The sequence below is a fragment of the Patella vulgata genome, chromosome 7, assembly GCF_932274485.2.
Source record: "Patella vulgata chromosome 7, xgPatVulg1.2, whole genome shotgun sequence".
Taxonomy (NCBI): domain Eukaryota; kingdom Metazoa; phylum Mollusca; class Gastropoda; family Patellidae; genus Patella; species Patella vulgata.
In genome coordinates, this window is record NC_065885.2 from 52,471,354 (window position 1) to 52,492,440 (window position 21,087).

The 21,087-nt window shown below is 35.3% G+C and overlaps 1 protein-coding gene across 3 annotated transcripts in view; it reads left to right on the forward strand.

Annotated features, from left to right (window-relative positions):
- LOC126827844 (uncharacterized) overlaps nt 1-7,320 on the forward strand; it is a 60,977-nt gene extending 53,657 nt beyond the window's left edge. For 2 of the 3 annotated variants that reach the window (XM_050557410.2, XM_050557411.2), the window contains 2 exons: nt 3,430-3,609; nt 4,221-7,320. In XM_050557410.2, the coding sequence (XP_050413367.1) occupies nt 3,430-3,609; nt 4,221-4,582 (542 nt within the window). In that variant the 3' untranslated portion in view covers nt 4,583-7,320. The remainder of the gene's footprint in view (nt 1-3,429; nt 3,610-4,220) is intronic. The other variant, XM_050557412.2, reaches the window with a different exon arrangement.
- The last annotated feature ends 13,767 nt before the right edge of the window (nt 7,321-21,087 follow it).

Genomic DNA, 21,087 nt, shown 5'->3' on the forward strand with positions numbered 1-21,087 from the left:
ACCGTTAAACCTTAATGGTTGAGTTTGAATTTCGCGAAAATCGGACCAAAACTGCCGGACAAAATGGTCGGCCCTCGTACACAAATAGTATAAATATATGGTATATTGATCCGATTTTGAAGAAACTTTACATTAAAAATTTAGATCACAAAAATCTTGGTTGCTTTCCGTAGTCGCGCATATCCGAACATAACTTCCTGGATTATGGACCCTGATTGTTCGAAAAATCGCATTTTTAGCTTGTGAACCCGCTAGAAGCCACAATTTGTATTCAGTTTTAAAAAACCTTTAAATATATCACCGTTACACATCAATAAAGGTTGAGTTCGAATTTCGTAAAAATCTGACCCAAACTGCCGTGCAAATTACCAAAGTTGCGAACGCTCTAGAAGTCACAATTTTTATCCGATTTTGATGAAACTTAAAATATAGCTTTATATCCCAAATACCTCAGCCCTTTTCGATATTCGCGCTGTTCAGACCATAACTCTATCCATCTCTTGCAAAATGTGGGCTTAGCTTGCCTGGCAACTTCTGGTTAACTATTATAGCGATACCTGTCGGCTCTATATCTAAATCTTACATAATGCATCTTTAATTAGATATGACGACATGGAATATTACATTTTTTGTTAATGTCATGGCGTCGAGGGGTAATGTTATGGCATAGGGTATTGGCTTTAAAGTACCTAAGTCTCTAACTCAATATCACCCAAAGTTTTCGACGTTGAAAACACGAATTATTTGTCAATTTAAATCAACATTGATGTTGTGATGTTACCGGGAAAAGATGGGCTTCTGATATCCAATATTTATTTCCTTCCAAGACCAAAAGTTGTCATATGGGACTGTAAGAGGATACCCGACAATTCAATAAAGTAATTGAATGTCATTAGATAAGAGAACACGAGGAAAATAGAAATAGTCCGTACATTCCCTCGTTTATATTCATTCTATACCTTATAAAAACATGGTAATGCACGGACTTTTTCTATTTTCTTTCGTGTTTTCTTATCTAGTGGCAGTCAATTCTTTTTATGAATTGTTAGATATCCTCTCACAGTCTCACACAACAACTTTTGGTCTTGGAAGGAATTATTAGTGAGCAGAAATTCGGCCGTGTATCTGTTATCACTCGTCACATCAGTCAGTTATATAGAGGTATGACTCGTGTTTTCCTTTGGCGTTCGTCACTTCCTATTCAGGAAACCTGTATTACTCAGCTATCGTAGCAATGATCTCTGTGTTAACATTATATTTGGAACGTGTTTAATTAGTTCTATCACATATGTGATAATGACTGGCACCAATATTGTCCTTTAAGACAAAATAAACCTTTTACCATTGGTACACGAATCATGTACCATAATGCGTTTCAGCGCCATTTCTAATAAGGGGCTCGAAGAACGAGGCTAGACATATTCCACAATTCGTGTCTAACGGTGACGTCATATTCTTATCTGGAGTGTATGCACAATAAATACTATCGGTGTAGACTGGAATAACCAGACTCTAGATATTTGCCATTCGATTGAGACTTCTGGCGCATTTCGCCGAACATAACTGATCAGAAATTAGAGTAAAAACAGAAACGATTGAATGTAAATCAGTTTATATACATTCATAATACATTATTATATGCGTTGCGACCCATTTGAGTCAATTTCAAGGTCCCAAATTAATGATTTAGCCCCTTTAACTTAACCTGACTTGAGTCAAAACGTCTTGAATGCATAGGCCAGGATGTTGTAACCGTTGTCGTTGTAATTTCCTCAATGTCGATAAGAGGCTATATCTGGAGATACAGGCCGGAAAAAACATTATCGTCTGAGACATATTTATCCTATGCGTATTCTTATCACAAGTCAAATTTTAGAGATTTCAACGTGGCTAAGATTAGGTTAGGGTGGCTGATATTTATAACATGAATCCATATAAATAATCATAGTTATTTATACATAGTTATGGTCTATCGTTTCAAATTCTTTGTTATTGGTATAAATATTATATAAATATTTAATATATAATTGTTATACATGTTCGCCGAACCTAACTGATTAGAAATTAGAGTAAAAACAGAAACGATTGAATGTAAATAAATTTATATACATTCATATTACATTATTGTATGCGTTCCGACCCATTTGTGTCAATATCAGCGACTTAGCTCCTTTAAAATCAATATTTGTTTTACAAATCAGACATTTGTCATATCAGATTTGTAAAATGTATTTTAATTGTATTTCAATATAAAGATAAAATTTGTAAAACAAATATTGATTTTAAGATACAAATGTTAATTTTAGTGTGCAAATGTCGAAATACGCAAACAAATAAGGAAATTAGAATTACGGACTATGAATTAAGAAATAAGAATTAAGAACACTGAATAAAGAGCTGTTTGGCCTTCCATACTAGCCATGTGTTTTTATTTCACAGAGTCAAGGGATGACTAAACTACTAGGCTGCAAAATTTCATAAGCCTTCTATGTTGCATATTCGAGATATATACCCGTAAAAATACTAGAAATATGGAAGAATCGGGTTAGGGTAAGCTCACGGGGAACTCAAAAACTAGCATTCTCAAAATTAATCATTAACAAAGTTGAATTAGGCCTATTTCAGCTCGTCGTAGCCGTCTGAAACTATAAGTTACTACACAACGCCTTAACTGTAGGTTGTGTTTCCATTGATCATTTCTGATTCTCAATATTACATACACAAAAAAAAAACCTGTTTTAAGCACTAGTTTTCAAAATTCATAAAATTCAAGCCTCGAGCGAAAGTTAATAACAATAGACTGGAACAACCGGCAAGAATAATTAAGGGGACAACTCGCAATCAGTTACCACCATAGACATACCATTATTATTAGTAGTAGTAAAGGAAAAAAATATAAAAAAAGATAAAAAATTTACATGAAAAAAAAATTATTAGTAGTAAAGGAAACAATATAAATAAAGATAAAAAATTTAAATGAAAAAAAAATAATTAAATACAAATTAAAATAAATAAAGTAAAAAAAACCCAAAAATAAATTAAAAAAATAATAATAAAATAAAATAAAATATTAAAAAAAAATAATAATAATAATAAATGTTATAAAAGAAAATGATTTTTAAAAATTCTAATAATTCAACAGAAATAATATGATATTTTATTAAAATAATATGTATTTGCTATGGCAGCATAGTCCAGGATATATAAGGGCTAATTGATGTTGTTCTTTTTATTAAAGTCACAATGGAAAAAATAATACTTGCTTTATAAGCGCACATTATTGTGTGCGGGTTTTTTTTTGGGGGGGGGGGGGGTGTTTTTTTCAGATTTGCAGAGATGGTTCGTGTGTTCATAAGGAAAAACCACACTCAATTTAAACTGTTACAATGTAATGTAATGTTTCAAAGCGCAATTACTTTTCAATTTCAGTGAGCGCGTATTCAAGCGCCATTAGCTCGAGTGAAAGCACAGTATCCGCACCGGCAAGCATAGTATCCACAACAGAAAGCACAATATCCGCATTTTCAAGCACTGCAAGCGCAAACAGCGATAGCACAAGCACAGCGGGCGCTAGTCAAAGCACGGCGGGCGCTAGTCAAAGCACAACAGGTACAGGCGATATAAGTATTAAAATTAGAATCATCTTGCAATTTAGTTGTGATTTGAATCAGATTGGAAATATAAGTAGGTCTATACATTATGCCTAAGCATGTATCAAAAGACAAGCAACTGGCAGCAACTTAGTAGTGATCCTGTTTTACGAACACGCACACCCTGCAGCCACATACATACGCTGTCTGTCCACAATGGTGGATCGGCAGTTTTGAAACAGAAACTAAGTGGCGCGCAAGTAGATAGTTCTCTGTGTACCATTGTCGGAAGAAGTCGAATCTTCTATAGGTCAGTTGACAGTTCTGTTACGTACGATATGTGATATAAATACGTTTATTCTCTCCATTTATGGATTCGAAGAAACGTCAAGTAGACAAAGCCAACCTTGTCCCTGGTGGGAGTATTAAGGGGCTTACTACCGTTACGTCAGTTTGATATCGCAGAAAATTGGGGCCCTATCAAGCCCGGGTCAATGGGTATTTTTTTCATCATTAGCCAAAACGAAATCAAATCCAACATTTTCGCGAATCATTGAAATCTACTGCATTCTTAAATTTATATTTCGTTTGATTGTAGCTACATTAATTGGACTTTGTTTTCAAATTCAGTTCAACCGACCGCTACTGAAAACTTGAGTGCAACTCAGGTTTATGGCCCTCAGACATCAACTGCCTGTTCCTGTCTATGTCGATCGGATGACGGAAGAAACATCACAGACGAAGAACGAGCACAAGAGAAAGTAGAAGAAATCAAGAAAGATCTCAAAATCAATACCAAAAAGTTGTCAGCTACTGTTCGTAAGAAAATCAGTGCCGAGGACAACCGCCCTTCCGCTCAGGGTGTAGGATTTGTTGGGGTCTTTTTCCTGACTGCTGTTTTCAGCTCACTTATACTACTTGATATTACCTCCCTTGGACAACATCTCTCGATCATGAAAAATAATTTACTAAATAAAGACGATGCCCCATGATTTAAGATGAAACGATAAAAGTAACTAAAATATAATATTAAAAATATAAGTTTGTAATTAGTTTTTTTTTTTTTCACGTTATTTTAATATATTCAACGACTGGTTTTCTCTGACCGTTACCAGGATTATATTAAAACCAGTCACTAAATATAAATATTTATAATACAAAATAAAACTCTGTAAAATGATAATAATCTTGATGTCCAACGAACGTTAGGGTCAATCGGTTAAAAGGATAGATCCCCACTCCCACCTATTTCATTAATTTAAAGATGCATTATGTAAGATTTAGATTAAGTGTTGGGAGATGTAGCGTAGGTTGTTTATTATCGGAGCCATGGTACTGAACAAACGAAACTAAGTCTCGATTATCGATTATATCGTTAATCTTTAAATCTCGCGACGTTCATATCTATATACATCTCTGCCATTCGATGGTTTAGAGAGTTGATTATGGGCTTGCCATGTTGATAAATATCTAAATAATAGTATTTGAAGCTAAAGTAAAGATATGGAATAGGAAAATTTAGCTCTTACATATTACATCTTTAAGAATACTATACAAATAAAGAACACGAATCAGGTAAACCTCTTTGACATTCAGGTCAAAATAAAGTATTTAATTTGGTTGATTTTACTTTATTTTGCTGTGTACATGTATATGAGTTCAGCGGTATACATTACACTTAGCGATAGAAATAATACAAGATACAGATAGGAAATCAATCGTCGTGTCCCAAGAAATATTATATATTATAATGTGTTCTTGACCACTTCTATTTTATCATTTCAAGGTTGATCAGTTATAGATGTAACTCGTATTCCAATGACCATACTTGAAGATAAAAATACTATATTATCATTATAATCACTACCTACGTAGTCTATGAAATCATATCAATTGAGAAGTGTTAGAAGAAGATGTCAACGAAGAGGGTCCTGATAATATAGGTGACTTTTTATACAATTCGTTAGTAATAATGTTCAGTAATTTAAATGTTAACAGCCTGACAATGTAGAAACTCAACAATGACAGTAAACTCCTATTTGTTTTTAAAATGAAATGAGGTTTAAAGTCCCACTTTTCATCATCAAAATGGGTAACGATAGCGACAGTTTATCAAATACTGTACAAGCTACGGCACGTCGTTTTAACTCTTAAAGTAAACCCATATTAGCTGACGATTGGGATATATTAGTGCGATACAAGTTGAGTAAAAGAAGGCATACATAGTTAAAAATGATAATTCGGATCTGCGATCAGGGGAGACAATCGACATTGTAAAAAGCGCGATTTTTCGTATCATAACATTTTCTGGTTATTTTATATTATATATAAATGTCACGTGTAATATTACGATGGGGCCTTTCTATACATATTTAATTACTCTAAATTTAGAATGTGAATTATTTTCGTAATTCGAAGTAGAAGTGAGTAAAAATAAACCTATTATACTGTATTATTTTAGACATGCTTTAATTATTGCATTTCTACATATTATGATGTATTTTATATGTAATTTACTTGTTATGTACTATAACTTTATGATACTCCGTCCATACTTTAATGTCGCCCCTGTCTGTCCGTCCGTCCGTCCACAAATTGTTTGTGGACATTCTACAGGTCACAATTTTTATCCGATTTTGACGAAACTTAAAATTAATCAAAATAAAATATCTCGTTTCCTGTCGATATTAGCATGTATCGGACCGTCACTTTATGGATTTTGGCTCCTGACTGTGCGAAAAAGCACGCTTTTAGCTTGTGAACACTCTAGAGGTCACAATTTTTATCCGATTTTGATGAAACTAGAAATGTATATTTATAAGCCAAAGATGTCGGTTCCTTTTGATATTCGTGCATATCAGACTGTAACTTCCTGGAATATGGCGCCTGATTGTACGAAAAGTCGCATTTTTAGCTTGTCGTCCCTCAAGAGGCCACAATTTTTATCCGAATTTAAAAACCGTTACACCATAATGAAACTGCTCAGCAAAAAGGTCGTTCCTTGTACGCAAATAGTGTAAAAGTATGTAATACGAAGCTTGTGGGCCCTCTAGAGGTCAAAATTTTGTTCGATTTTGATAAAACTTAAAATATGTGTCCATAATGATGGTTGTGTTCCTTTCGATATTCGCGCATATCAGACCATCCATAACTTTTTGGATTATAGCCCCTGATTGTACTAAACATCGCGGGTTTTTGGGTTTTTTTTTTTTTAGCTTGTTCTCTACCCATCTGTTGCAAAATGTGAGCGTATCTTGCCTGGCAACCGCTGGTTTGATTAATATTTGTCCTAATGACTATATCCGTCCTATAAATGAACCTCTAAATGTCGTATATTATAAGTTTGTAAACACATAAGCACTACAGAATTACATTTTGTTTTATTTTTAAAAAACCTTTATGAATTATTATTATTTTATTACGCCAATTCTATAATTTTATAGTATCACACAGTTCAGTTTGTAAAAATATTAAAACTACAGAATCACAAATTTTAAGAAAAGTCTCCATTTCCATTTTTAAAAATTTGTAAACTTACTATTTTTTTTGCATTTTTCAATTATTACTATATTAATATTGATGCTTTATAGTCTTGTGATTTTAGTAATCTGTTTCGTAAAATCATGGCCAACCCACGTGTGCATTTTGTTGTTTTGTTAAATTTTATGCTTGTTGAAAACTGTTTTGTATATTTCACACTCTGTTGAATAATAAATATATTTATGTTTTATTTTTTCAAGTCTTTTGGTAATATAATTGGGGATTCGGTCAAGCATTAGGGATATTGACAAACAACGGCGCATTTTTGTTCAGACAATAAACAGTTCAAAGGAACCACCAGCCTTTGGGCAATCCCAAATTCGTAATGAGATACAAAGAAGTCCAGTCGTTGTATGTTTATCATACCTTTCATTAAACAAATTCGGATGTGACGTTATCAGAGTAACTGTCAGTCGTGGCTTCATTCTCTGTAGAATTGGTAGAATTGGCTTGGATGCACCAAGAACGTTGTTGGATCTAAAATGAACACCTCCCAGTGGCATGAACATCATATTAGGTTGAAATCCCAGTAGATAAAAGATGCCCAGGATGTCCAAAATTTGTGAGCTGAACAAATGTATCATATTTTATTCAAATCATTTATCCCGTTGTTTGCCAGAAATCGAAAATATAAATAGGTACACGCAGGTATTGCAGTAAATTAAAACGGGGGCGTCTTGGAATATATCTTTAACTGATATTAGTAAATTGCGGAGTAATGGCATCAGGTTGCAACCCAGAACAATCCTGGTAATATAGCTGGTTCTGATTCCCTGTATGAAAAAAATGAATTTTTGCACTATACTAAACACCAACCCCTTTCGTTAAGGATGCCAACGTTTTAGCAGTAAAGTAGACATAGAAGCTTAGTTCGCTACATAAGAAAGGAAAATGTTTGCTGTTTAGATTCACTTAATCAAGCTTTCAAATCTTGTCACATATACCTGTTCGACTTTCATCTTCGTCTACGCTATGGTCGCCTCAGTTATAGGTACACCTTGTATTTCAAACCAGTTAACCCCAGCTGTAGACAATGTAGTATTGTATGGATACACTATATGTTGTCCGACACTAAATATTGAAGCGTGTAAACTATAAGAGGTTATGGAAGGCGAGGAGGGTTAAACCTTCCAGAAGGGATGAAGGGATACGGTTCGAGTATCTTCTCATTGTTTATTTCTTGTGTCTTTTCCGCTTTGCGTGCAGTGCGATTCTTCTGCAAATACTAATAGAAGTTTTAATTGTGAGGACAACAGACTACTTATTGATGAGCTGGGACCATTCACTTGTTGTCGAGGATTGTTGCAGCCAGAACCTTGGATCATAAATCGAACTAAACAAAGCTAAAATGGATATAAGACTTATTTTGGATTGTGGCACCACTTTCATTCACAGTGTTTCGCATGCGTCTCGCTTCTATGAAGGTCTAACATCGACAAAGTTTAACGGCTGGGTCGTTGTTGACTTTTATGGTCGAAGAAGAGTAGATAATCAAGCACCGTCCCTTGAACCTGGAGTCCATATCTGACAAATAATATTATTAAACCGTTATCCCCATCGAATTTTTTAACGATGGATAAGGCATTATTTTACCACCACCAGAAAACGCGGTAGGTACAGCAAGACCTGTGCCTGCGCAAACAGGGGGACAAATATGATGAAAGACAATTCCATCAGCTATTCTTCTTCGAGATTCCGTTTTCGTGTTGGCCGAGAAAGATCATCGGAATTTTCCGGTGTGGTTTCCCATTAACAATGGTACATGACGGAGGCCTGACAAGGAATAGCATCGAATCATTCGGATGGGACGAAAAAGAGGTGCCACGTAAACACGTTAAATAACTTTTGGCAGTTAAAGGTAGCCAACTGTACGCACCATACCCGTCTATATTATCCCGGTTGGTCCAGAAAATTTGGACCTTCATTTATATTCGCCATTGCGAGAAAACAGGGGCGAATTATTGATTGTACCTAAAGAATGGCAAAAATATATACAGAGGTGAAATACATGATACTAATAACATGGGAAACTTATTCATACCACACAGTTTCTTTGGCAAGGTTTTGCTTTACTCACCATTGCACGGTTACCGAGCAATAGGTATTTTTGTGTGCAAAAAAAGTATTTTCGATACAGATGTAGGATTCTAATTGGAGAGTGGTGCCCGCGGGAGGACCTCCTGAGATTGAGTGAAAATTTATTTTAATTGTAATGAATAAGGAGTATTTTTATGGGAGGAGAAATTTGTTTGAAGATTCGTGTGCCTTTCGACTGGACACAGACAGGGTGGGGTTGGGTTTACACTTGGCACTTTTTCCCGATTCGGGGCCTTTTTCTTGAACCCAGGGGCCCCTCAACAGGACTCGGGGCCTTGTCTGAAGGGGTCCATGTCAAGTTTTCTCCCCGAAGTCGGCGTTTTCTTTTTGAAAATTTTCCAAAAATATTTCGGCTTGGAGTCTGCCGTCTCCGCTATAATCTGTTTCTGGGTCGAAGATGATACGCCCAGAAACTGTTGACCATAATGATTGTTGAACAAAGCTATACGGATTTTGTGGGTGTGCTCTTTAAAAAATAATCGAAATGAGCTATGAATTAATTTTTGGAGACTCAAGTGTCTGTCTGCCCTATCTAACTCTTAGATATGTCAAAGCAGATAAGTTTATAAAAAAAAGAACCCCCATAAAATAGGTCGTAACTATCGGCTGACGAGTTTTAGGGAATGGAGATTCGGTTTAACTGTTTTAAAATGACCACCGTTTGTCGTTTTACATACCACCAGACACTACAGGGTTTGTTATACTACGTCATGTAGACTTGTATAGGCCTGTGTTGTCTCGTGCGTTTTAGTGGTTCATGGAGAAAAATATTGTTTATTCCATGCTTAATAAACATCTTAGATCTGTTTTCACTGTCCTATTTAAAGGAACTAAATCTCTATTCTTTGGAAGTCTAAAATGGACGAAAATGAGTCGAATGCAATATAAATGTATATAAAGTGATTAAAATTTATTTTTTAATTTTTTTAATATAATTTTTATTTATCAGTTATGCTCGGCGAAATACATGAGAAGTCCAATTTGAATAGGAATTGTTTCAATCTGTTTAATTCAGTCTACATCGGGAGTACGGGTTGACATTTAACAGATGTGTTTTACCTCGTCCATCAAAGCACCTCATTACAAATGGTACCCGCGACCGTAGACAAAACGGCGTCGTTCACTGATTTTAAAGGAGCTAAATCGCTAATATTTGGGACATAAAAATTGACAAAAATTAGTCGCAACGCATATAATAATGTAATATGAATGTATATAAACTGATTTACATTCAATCGTTTCCGTTTTTACTCTAATTTCTAATCCGTTATGTTCGGCGAAATACGCCAAAAGACTCATGTGATTTCCAGTCTACACCGATGGTATTTATTGCGCATGCTCTCCAGATAAGAATATTGCGTCACATTTGACATGAATTGTGGAATATGTCTAGCCCTGTTCTTTGAGTCCCTTCTTCCAAATGATGTTGAAACGCATTATGGTACATGTTTCGAGTACCAATGGTAAAATGTTTATTTTGTCTTGAATATTGGATATCAGAAGCTCATCTTTTCCCTGTAAGATCACAAGACCAATGTTGATTTGAATTGACAAATAATTCGTGTTGTCAATTTAAATCAACATTGATGTTGTGATCTTACCGGGAAAAGATTGGCTTCTAATATCCAATATTTAAGAGAAAATAAACATCTTTCCATTGGTACACGAGGGACTTGAAGAACGAGGCTAAATATATTTCACAAGACATGTTAAACGGTGACGTCATATTCTTATCTGAAGAACATGCGCAATAATTATTATCAGCGTAGACTGGAATAACCAGACGCTGGAGATTGCCATTCCATTGAGACTTCTGTCGTATTTCGCCGAACATAATTGATTAGAAATTACAGTAAAACATAAACGATTGAATGTAAATCAGTTTATATACATTCGTATTACATTATTATATGCGTTGCGGCCCATTTGTGTCAATTTCTAGGGCCCAAATATTAGCGATTTAGCTCCTTTAAATATTTATTGTGCCTAAAATATTGGACATCAAGGTAAGAGGTAACAACATCAACATCGATTAAAAAGGAGCAACATGTTTAATGTTGAAATTATGGATAATAATTAGTTAGAAGTTTAGCTCCTTTAAAGGAGAAATCCGATATTCAGTGACCCCTTTAATCTAATCAGGGATTGTTCGTGTAAACAACAAAATCTAATGTCACCCAATAACAAATTACTCAACAATATTTATATACAGACAAACCAAAAGACGACTTTAACAAAACATGATTTTTTTATTATGTAAATATATCTCATAATAATCTGAGACACGGTTCTCTTTTTAAATCACAATGGGTATCTACATATTAAAACTTATTCATTATATACCATAGTTTGTTTTCTTTAACATTAAAGCAAAAATATCAACTCAAGAGTAAATTTTTGTTTTGACAAATATTTGTTATATTTGGAGATTACATTAACTATAATATAAGTATAATTGTTTCAAATTTGTACTGGGGCTTCGAGCTCAAGAGATGACTTTATTATTCGCTAGAATATTTCAATCTACAGTGGATTTTATTTAACTAGAGGTGATTTCAAACACATAGGAAAGTTTATCACAACTACAATAAAGTACTTTGTTCATAATCGAAGAAATCTGTTAAAAATTTAGGACGGTTCTGACAGCAATTATTTTTATTAGTCTTCAATCTATATTCAAGGTTTAAACTCTAACAGTAATATCAGTCCAAAAATATTTGAATTCCGTTCAGTATTTACAAAGATACAATGAACTAAAGACGAGATAAACAAGCCAGCGCCACCTATAAGTGTTAGGTAAAATGGTTTAACGATCATCATTTATTCCGATTGAATCCAAGAAGGGCGATTACATCTAATATTTTGATATGTTAAAGGGCCAATCCCGATCAATTTTTGGAGAATAAAACTGCTCAAGTAACTCAATATTTGTGATACGTTTGCAAACAACTTAAATCCGTCAGTCTTCATCTGGAAATGGAGCCGGCGTCTCAAACTGTATTATATTGTGTCTGGATAAAATCCGACCTTTTTTTAAATAAAAATAATGTGTAGGTGAAATTTACCGTCCGTTATCAAGTACAGCACATGGGTCATTCACTGTATAGACCTCTCAAGAAACGGGAATCGATTATCAGGTCACCCAAGGAAAAAACTGACCCGAAATCTTAAAAGGGTTACGTGTCCGGATAAGCAGTTTTGACGGTCACGTCCAAACGACTCAATATTTTGAGCTGAAATTTTGAGACAAGGTCAATACACCATTCCTATATATTTTCGTGCTTAAATTTCATACGTACTCAGACTTTAATTTTTGAGACTCTGTTCTAATCGGGATAGTCCCTTTAAATAATATATATGAGTACCTTTTATCGTGGATTAAGTCGTGAAAAATAAGACAGTATTCCAAAAATGGAATGACGACCAGCGAATTTAAATATCGACCATATGGTTTATTTATTTTTTTGTGGTAATGGAACATGGTACATCGTGATGATCACAAGTCATTCATTTCTTGTCCTCTGTGTTCTTCCAACGTTTCTTTATCAAATCCACATGGTAACAATTCATCTACTGTTTTACTCATATAGGTTAAATCAGGTTTAGACATGTAAACATTCCAGTCACCACCAAACTACAATAAATAAAACGTTGTGCACTATAAGTTACTATGACAGCTTTGAATAATAATACATTATGTGGTCTGTTTTTCGCATCATAATAACCATAGCAACACTGTAACAAAATCGACATCATGTCATTTAAGTTTCACACGTAGAATACTAATCAATGAATTTTACAAGTACTTTACAGTTTGAGTTATAATCAGGATTCACATTATATTGGATATAATGAAAGAGTAAGTCATAAAGTATATATTTTCTGCTTAACAGATAACATTAAAACATCCATTAGCGATTGTTACCGTGTTTTCTTGAAAGTGGTGGTCTTGGTGGGCTGGGTGGGGATATCTGCTGTTCATGTAAATATATTCTAATATCAATCACCTCGGTGAAAAACATCGAATGCTTGGATACGCAGAAAAATATATTATTTCGTCGCGCTTGAGAGACTATCAAATACTTTGACGATGGATGGGTGTGGCCCATGGTTAGTAACATTATGATAGATAAATATGCTTCTTAATCTCAGACTAGATTCCATCAATAGATTTCTATATATTCTCCAAAACACAAGCTAATGAGGACACAGGCACGTGTCATGCAGCTAGCTATGAGGGACATTGGCGATCCACTTCATCGAATTCCAACAGTCAGCGTGCATGCCAAAGATTATACATCGGTTTCTAGATCTTCTTCCTTGCCAGGTTCCCTCCCCTTCACCACTGTCAAGCGGACACCACATTGAAAAACACTAAGGAACTTTTTCAACCAACACCGGGCTGGAACCTACGACCTTTTGGTTTTCGTACTATCCGAAATAGACACCTTTTCATTGTCGGGCCCGTCGTCCTGCACCACTTACAAGGGGAAACCAAGCAGAAAACATTATGACTTAACCCGGGACCTGTCCTTTACTGAGTCAGGTTTTTGTGATTTAAAACGGTTGCCATTATCATTCTCGTCGTCATGCGAAACCTTCTTATAAGAAATTTATTTTTTTCACTTACTTCTCGTAAAGTCTGTCGACATGCACCACATGGAACTATAAAAGATTTCTTGAGATCACTGAAATTAAACCTCAAACAATTTACCTCATTAGTTATCACATGCAAATATATTAAGAGACCGATGCCCCTTTTCACACAAAGCACATGGTTGACAATTATTATTTTCAAAAAAAATCTTCACTGGGCTGGTTATCTGTACATACGCAATATATTGTACTCAGGGGGGATTGGGCGATCGGGCGATCGCCCGAAGGGCCGGTCGGACAAAAAATGAAAAAAATAATTTTGTCCAATTCGTCTAAAAAAAACCTTTTCTGCTGAACATTATATGCGGGGGGGGGGGGGGCATGGAGCGATGATGATCATGTTGTATGTGGCCGGTGTGCTGGGTGTGGGCCGGAATTCGGAATCCTGCAATGGGGATTCCGAATTTCATCCGAAAATTTCATCGGATTCGCCCGACGCTGTCGCCAGAAACGTCTGCCGATGGTTCGTAACTCAAACAAAATTTCAATTTGATGATAGGTGGTCTTGACGATACAATGATAATACGTTAATTAATAATATGACGATATGATAATTTCACAGGTTGATGGTTGTAAATTACTTGCAGGTCGGGGTTTTGGCCTAAATTAGGAATCGTAACGCTGATGAATTTTTTGATGACCTCTTACAACAGACATATTGTTTCCAAAATGAAGCATTATTATATATTGTGGGCGACTTCAATTCTAGATGTGGTGAAGAACAAGACTCCATTGCAGGAGTGGATGGTATACCACCGAGGGATATCTTAGACCACACAAGTAACGGATATGGCGAAAAACTGATTGACTTTTTGACAAGTTGCAATATGTGTATGTTAAATGGACGAGTTTATGGTGAAATTGGTTCAAATAACTTTTCATGTGTATCAAAACGGGGCAAGTCGGTGGTTGACTATGCACTAACAGCAAACGAACAGTTATCTAGGTGTAAATCTTGCAACATATTTCTAATGTCAGACCTTATAAACCGGAGCGGGATACAATTTGAAAAATCAGTGCCAGACCATGGGCCCATCATGTGGACAATAGATGTACAAATTCTGGATTCGGAGACATGTACCAATAAAACAGCCAGTAATAATAATTGGTATGACACGAGAAAGATACCTAGTGATTTTCTTAAAACGGCAGAAGCTTTGTCCGAAAGGATTAATGATCTTGAAACAGACCTGAATGAAACTCAAAACATAAACACTGCATATGCTAAGTTTATAGAGATTATAGAAACAAAATCGTGCCGTGCCATTTCGTAAGATACCGTCCGGACCAGCTACAACAAAAAGACGGAAGTGTTTATCTAAGCCGTATTGGAACGAGGAACTATCCACTCTGTGGGACATTGTATGTAAAAAAGAGAAGGCATGGTTAAACTGCACTGAGCATGGTTCACGGAGGAAACTTCGAACAGAATTCTGTGTGAAAAGAAAAACTTTTGATAAGACTAATCGTAGATATAAACGTCAATACCAAGCACAACAACAGGACATGCTTATCTCAACGTATGGTAACCCAAATAAGAGAGACTTTTGGAAACAGTTTGGAAAAATCGGAATCGTTAACGATAGGAGAAATGGAATTCCATTAAAAATAGAAACTGAAAACGGATTTATTTTAGATCATGGAGCTGTTCTAGATAGGTGGAAAGCCGACTACAACAATTTGCTGAATGTACCATTAAGCGACGATTTTGATGCTGCACACTTGGAGGATATAAAAAACGGTAGGCACATATTTTTGGAACAAGACTGTAAATCTTTAAACGGCTTAAAGGCATAATCAATCCGATCCCTAAGAAGGATAGTGGAAAGACATGGGACCCAATGGCATATAGGGGAATCACTTTATTATCTATCCCAAGCAAAGTATACACACACATCCTGAATACAAGACTGTCACAGTGGTTAGAGGATAATGACGTCCTGGCAGAGGAACAAAACGGTTTTCGTAAAGAAAGAAATTGTGTCGACCACATTTATGTGTTGAACAGTATTATAAACAATAGAAAATCAGCCAAACAGCAAACATTTGCCTTCTTTGTTGACTGCAAAAAAACTTTCGATGGTTTGAATAGATCCTGTTTGTTGTTTAAATTAAAAACTCTAGGTATTCATGGTAAATTTCTGGATAGTATAGTATCACTTTATGAGAATGTGTCTTGTTCCGTTAAAGTGAACTCTTCATTAACTGAATGGTTTCAAGTAACTCAAGGTGTCAAACAGGGTTGTGTTTTATCACCAACATTATTTTCTATATATGTAAATGATTTAGTTAAGGAACTGAATGCTATTGAATGTGGTATAGATATCGATGGTAAAATGATCTCTGCATTATTATATGCAGATGATATAGTTCTTTTAGCACCAGATGAAAACAAACTACAACGACTGTTAGATGTATTAAGCAATTGGTGTCGTAAGTGGAGGTTAGTCATGAAGATAAAACTAAAATTGTCCATTTCCGTAATCCTAGTGTCAACAGGTGCACTGTTAAATTTAATTGTGATAACTTAAATATCGTATACACCAGTGAATATAAATACTTAGGTATATGGCTCAATGAATTCTGTGACTACTCATTTAGTGCCAAAGAACTCTCAAAATCAGCAAATAGGGCATTAGCTGTGATAAAAACAAAGTTCACTCAATTTGGTGGCTTTAATTTGAATGTATATAATAAGTTATATGAAGCCCTTGTATTACCTATCCTTACATATGCATCTGGAATATGGGGAATCAATACCCATAGATGTATTAATGTGCTTAACAATAATGCCTGTAAATTTTATTTGGGTTAAACTAAACGGAGCAGCAACATAGCTTCTCGGGGGGATATGGGCTGGTTACAGGGGGATACCATTCTGAAAATAGAACTATTTCGCTACTGGAATAGAATTAAACTAAAGGGAAGTAACTTATGTAAAGATGTGCATAAGTGGAGCATTAGGCGTAAAACATCATGGGATTATCGGGTTTTGAAGTTAGGTGAGGAGCTAGATGTTTTAGTCAATGAAAATGATATTGTGTGCCTCAATAATGTTAAAACAAAGTTATCCGAAAAGGATATAGATCATTGGTCACAGAGCTTATGGGATGATAAGACTTGTCTAAATGGCAATAAACTGAGATCATATCGTAAATATAAAACATTGTTTGGTACGGAACCGTTTGTTCAAGTAGTTAAGAATAGGTCACATTTTGTCAAAATTAAGAGCTGGATCACTTCCCCTCAGAATTGAAACTGGACGTTTTTCAAAACCACCCGAGCCCGTGTATGAAAGAATATGTATATTTTGTAATGATAGACAAGTTGGGGATGAAGAACATTTTGTTTTTAATTGTGATTTTTATAACGATATAAGACAATCAATATGTACCAGAGCCTGCCAAATTGAACCAACTTTTAACCTGTATGATAATGTAAATAAAATGTACTTCTTAATGAATACTACTGATATTTTACCTCATTTTGCATCTTGTATATATAGAATGTTTGAACAGAGGAAAAATGCTCTTTTAACCTAAACGTTTACGTAGTTATTTGTATTGTATGTGTCTCACTTTTATTGCTATTTATCATTTTTTAACCTATACTGTTGAATGTTTTAATTGTTTTGCATATGTATAGTGTCTCAAAAGTCGTTATCGGCTGGCATCTTAATAATTTTGTTTCTATGTATTTGTGCAATGTATTTTTGTAAAGATGGTGACACTGATTAAAATAAAATTATTATTATTATTATTATATTATTTGACAGAGATTATAATCAGATATGCCACCAAATCGGGTTCATTTTTCAAAATTTTCATGGGGGAGAGCCCCCGGACCCCCCATCCGGGCTTCGCGGTCAGTAAAAGGTGCCGCTCCGGCACGGGAGCCCGAGCCGGTTCCCGGCCCCAATCCGTCCCTGATTGTACTAGTTTTTCTCGACCCACACGATATGTGGAATTTTCGTACTAATGAAAAGTTATAAAGCCTGTGAAGATACAATCAGATAAAGTAAATCGGATGACCACTGTGTAGCAATAATGGGCCATAACGTAATAAATTGTTGAAATTGTATCACACTAATCTGAATAATATATATTTGAATCATATGGTTAAAATTAAATAGGATTATTCGTCTTATTAATGTAAAAAAATATTTCTAACATTTTGAGTGATGTGTTCACAAGAAAATCTGAATGTCGGACCAACGATCCAGACGGATTGGGGTGACAACAATATTAGACCAATAAAACGTAATGTTTATATTTATCAAGCTTTGTTAAATTCTCCGATTAGCTCTCAACAATCCTTGTGACTGGATATACGTAGTTGAAAGATAGTTTGGCAGGCAATGAAACATATCCCACAGCAGCTAAGTCGTCCGATGTTAACAAGGGTTTTTTCTTTTGACAGAAATGAGAGAGAGAGAGAAATTGGGTTTAACGTCCACTCGACAAAAACTAGGTCATTTGGGGGCTAACATATGGTTTAATTTTATTTCAATAATTCGCTTGCGCGTAGAGGTCTGTAGCAGCGGGAGGAAACCGGAGGACCCGTAGAAAACCCTTGAGGTTGGACAGGCGACCTTACTCCTTGTCACGTACAACCGGGGATTCGAAACCACGCCAGTTGACTCAATGACAGGCCTTGTGATACAGCACGCACGTGCTAACCATTCGACCCCCCCCCCCCTGTCAGAAATGAACACATTTACAGCACACTAAAATATGATTATTAGTAACAACCCATTTGGCTTCTAGTTCTTCCATAATCAAAAGCATACAAACATTCAATAATCATCGGAAATCGTTGAAAATTGATCGGCTTCTTCGTCTCATGACCTTAAACACTGTATAAATATAAAGTCAATCGGATATTAATATTAACATCTAAAGCGTCCACAAGATTTTTCAAAATGATCAAGGGCAATAACTCTGACAGTAATTATCGTAAATTCTTGAAAATCAAAAGACTTCTTTGTCGTATGACCTTTTAAAAACACTGTGTATAAATTTAAAGTCAATCGGATATTAACTTTAGCGTCTAGAGGGACCACAACTTATTTTAAGTGATAAAGGGCCATAACTCTGGCAGTCATTATCATGGCGTTAAACACTGTGTATAAATTTAAAGTCAATCAGATATTAACTTTAGCGCCTAGAGAGTCCACCAGATATTTCAAAGTGATCAAGGGCCATAACTTTGGCAGTAATTGTCCGAAATCGTTGAAAATCAATAGGCTTCTTCGCCCTAGGGACCTTAAACACTGTATACATTTAAAGTCAATCGGATATTAACTTTAGCGTCTAGAGCATCTACAATATATATTAAAGTAATCAAGTGCCATAATTCTGACAGTAATTATCAGAAATCAATGAAAATGAATAGGCTTCTACGTATCATGACCTTAAACACTGTGTATGAATGTAAGGTCAATTGGATATTAACTTTAGCCTCTAGAGCGTCCAAAAGCAATTGCGGGCGCCGGGCCGACGACAAAATACGACTACATTTCAATGTGGGTGTATAAAAAAACACGTGATCACCCGATCACATCGATAAATCGCACCTCGAGGTGATTTGGCAAATTGGTGTAGTCGATAAATTTGCAGATTAGGGTAATCAATTTTAATTAGATGGGAGTTAAAGATCACAATTTGATTTAATGCAAATCACACTGTCAAATCAGTGGTCGATAAAAACGCATATTACTATACAAATCTGTATTATTTGATGGTAACGTTGTGCATTATTCTGTGTGAAACGTGTCCTGACTATACACTTGCTAATATATTTCTAATAGAAGTCGATGAAGGTCGACCAAATGGAAATTTACATTGAAAATATGACCTATTAACCGAATACTAGTATATTATTATTATATAAAATAGTCTACACATGACCCATGCTGTAAATTAACAAAGCGACCTGGGACCGGCTGTTCAAAGCTCCGTTAACTTATAACGCCTCGTTAACATGAGTTCACGGAATGATATATTTAACGGAGAGAAGCCACATTTTAATGTAACTTTAACATGCCGTTAACTTGACGTTATATTTAACGACGGTGTTGGGCTCCGTCATCTGTTTAACGATGGCATTAATGGGATGTCAGTCGAAGTATACCCTTAGCAAAAGTCCTTATAGATTACCAGTGCGGGTTTCTATAGAATTGTACATTCTAAAGGGTTGGGGCGAGGGCTATCACATTTTCTATAGGATGAAATTCTATGGTGTTCTATATAATTTGGGGGGCATGTAGGAAATAAAGTCGTTCGCAAATATTCTACGTTTCTAAAGTGCAAATCCTGTAATTTTTTCTAAAGATTTATGCTAAATATTCTACAGGAAAAAATTATAGTATTCTATAGGGTTTTTTTTATAGTGTTTGCACAGTTGTCCCACTTTCTTCTGTTTCTTGTTAATACTAACTTCTATGAAGTTGTTTTGTTATACATATATATTGAATTTAAAGATTTTAAATTCAGCCAATGAACAAACAGTCTTCTCTTGGATTAACTGATAATGAAACTGTCTATCCAGCAACAGAAATTTAACGGACCGTTACCAAACGACGCGTTAGGAAGTTAACGATCCGTTAAACTCTGAGTTTTGAGCAACCGGCTGTGTTTACAATTTTATAAACGTCAGCCATATGGTGTATGTTATGGTAATGTTCGTCCGTTTAAAACATGTCAAAGAAAAACCAATTGATCAATGAAATTATATGAAATAGGGTTTAACATCCTACTTTTCTGTATCAACCGTGCTATGGTGCACATTTTGCCAGGCCAGCGACGCTTCAGGATACCCTTCGCCGAATTCCAAATGCCAAGGGTTCTTTTACATACACATGCACGTGTACAGTACCGGGTCATCCGTTTTTTTTATTATTCAGGCGAAGGGAGCCACCACCGATAATGAGGGAAACGCTGGAAAATCCCGTGGAACATTCCATATTAAAGAAAAATGACATGACGTATATTAGACGTAAAGGCATTATTGAGGCGTTTAATGCTCATAGCGGATAATCCCAAGCATCTCTCTCTCTCTCTTTCTATCTCTGATAAAATAATATCTAAGCATCATTATGGCTTACCTTGCAATAGCTATAGCTTTAAATTGCGTATAACCTTCTGAGACTGCCTTGACAATAGCTGTTCTTTCAGCGCATATCGTTAATCCATATGAAGCATTT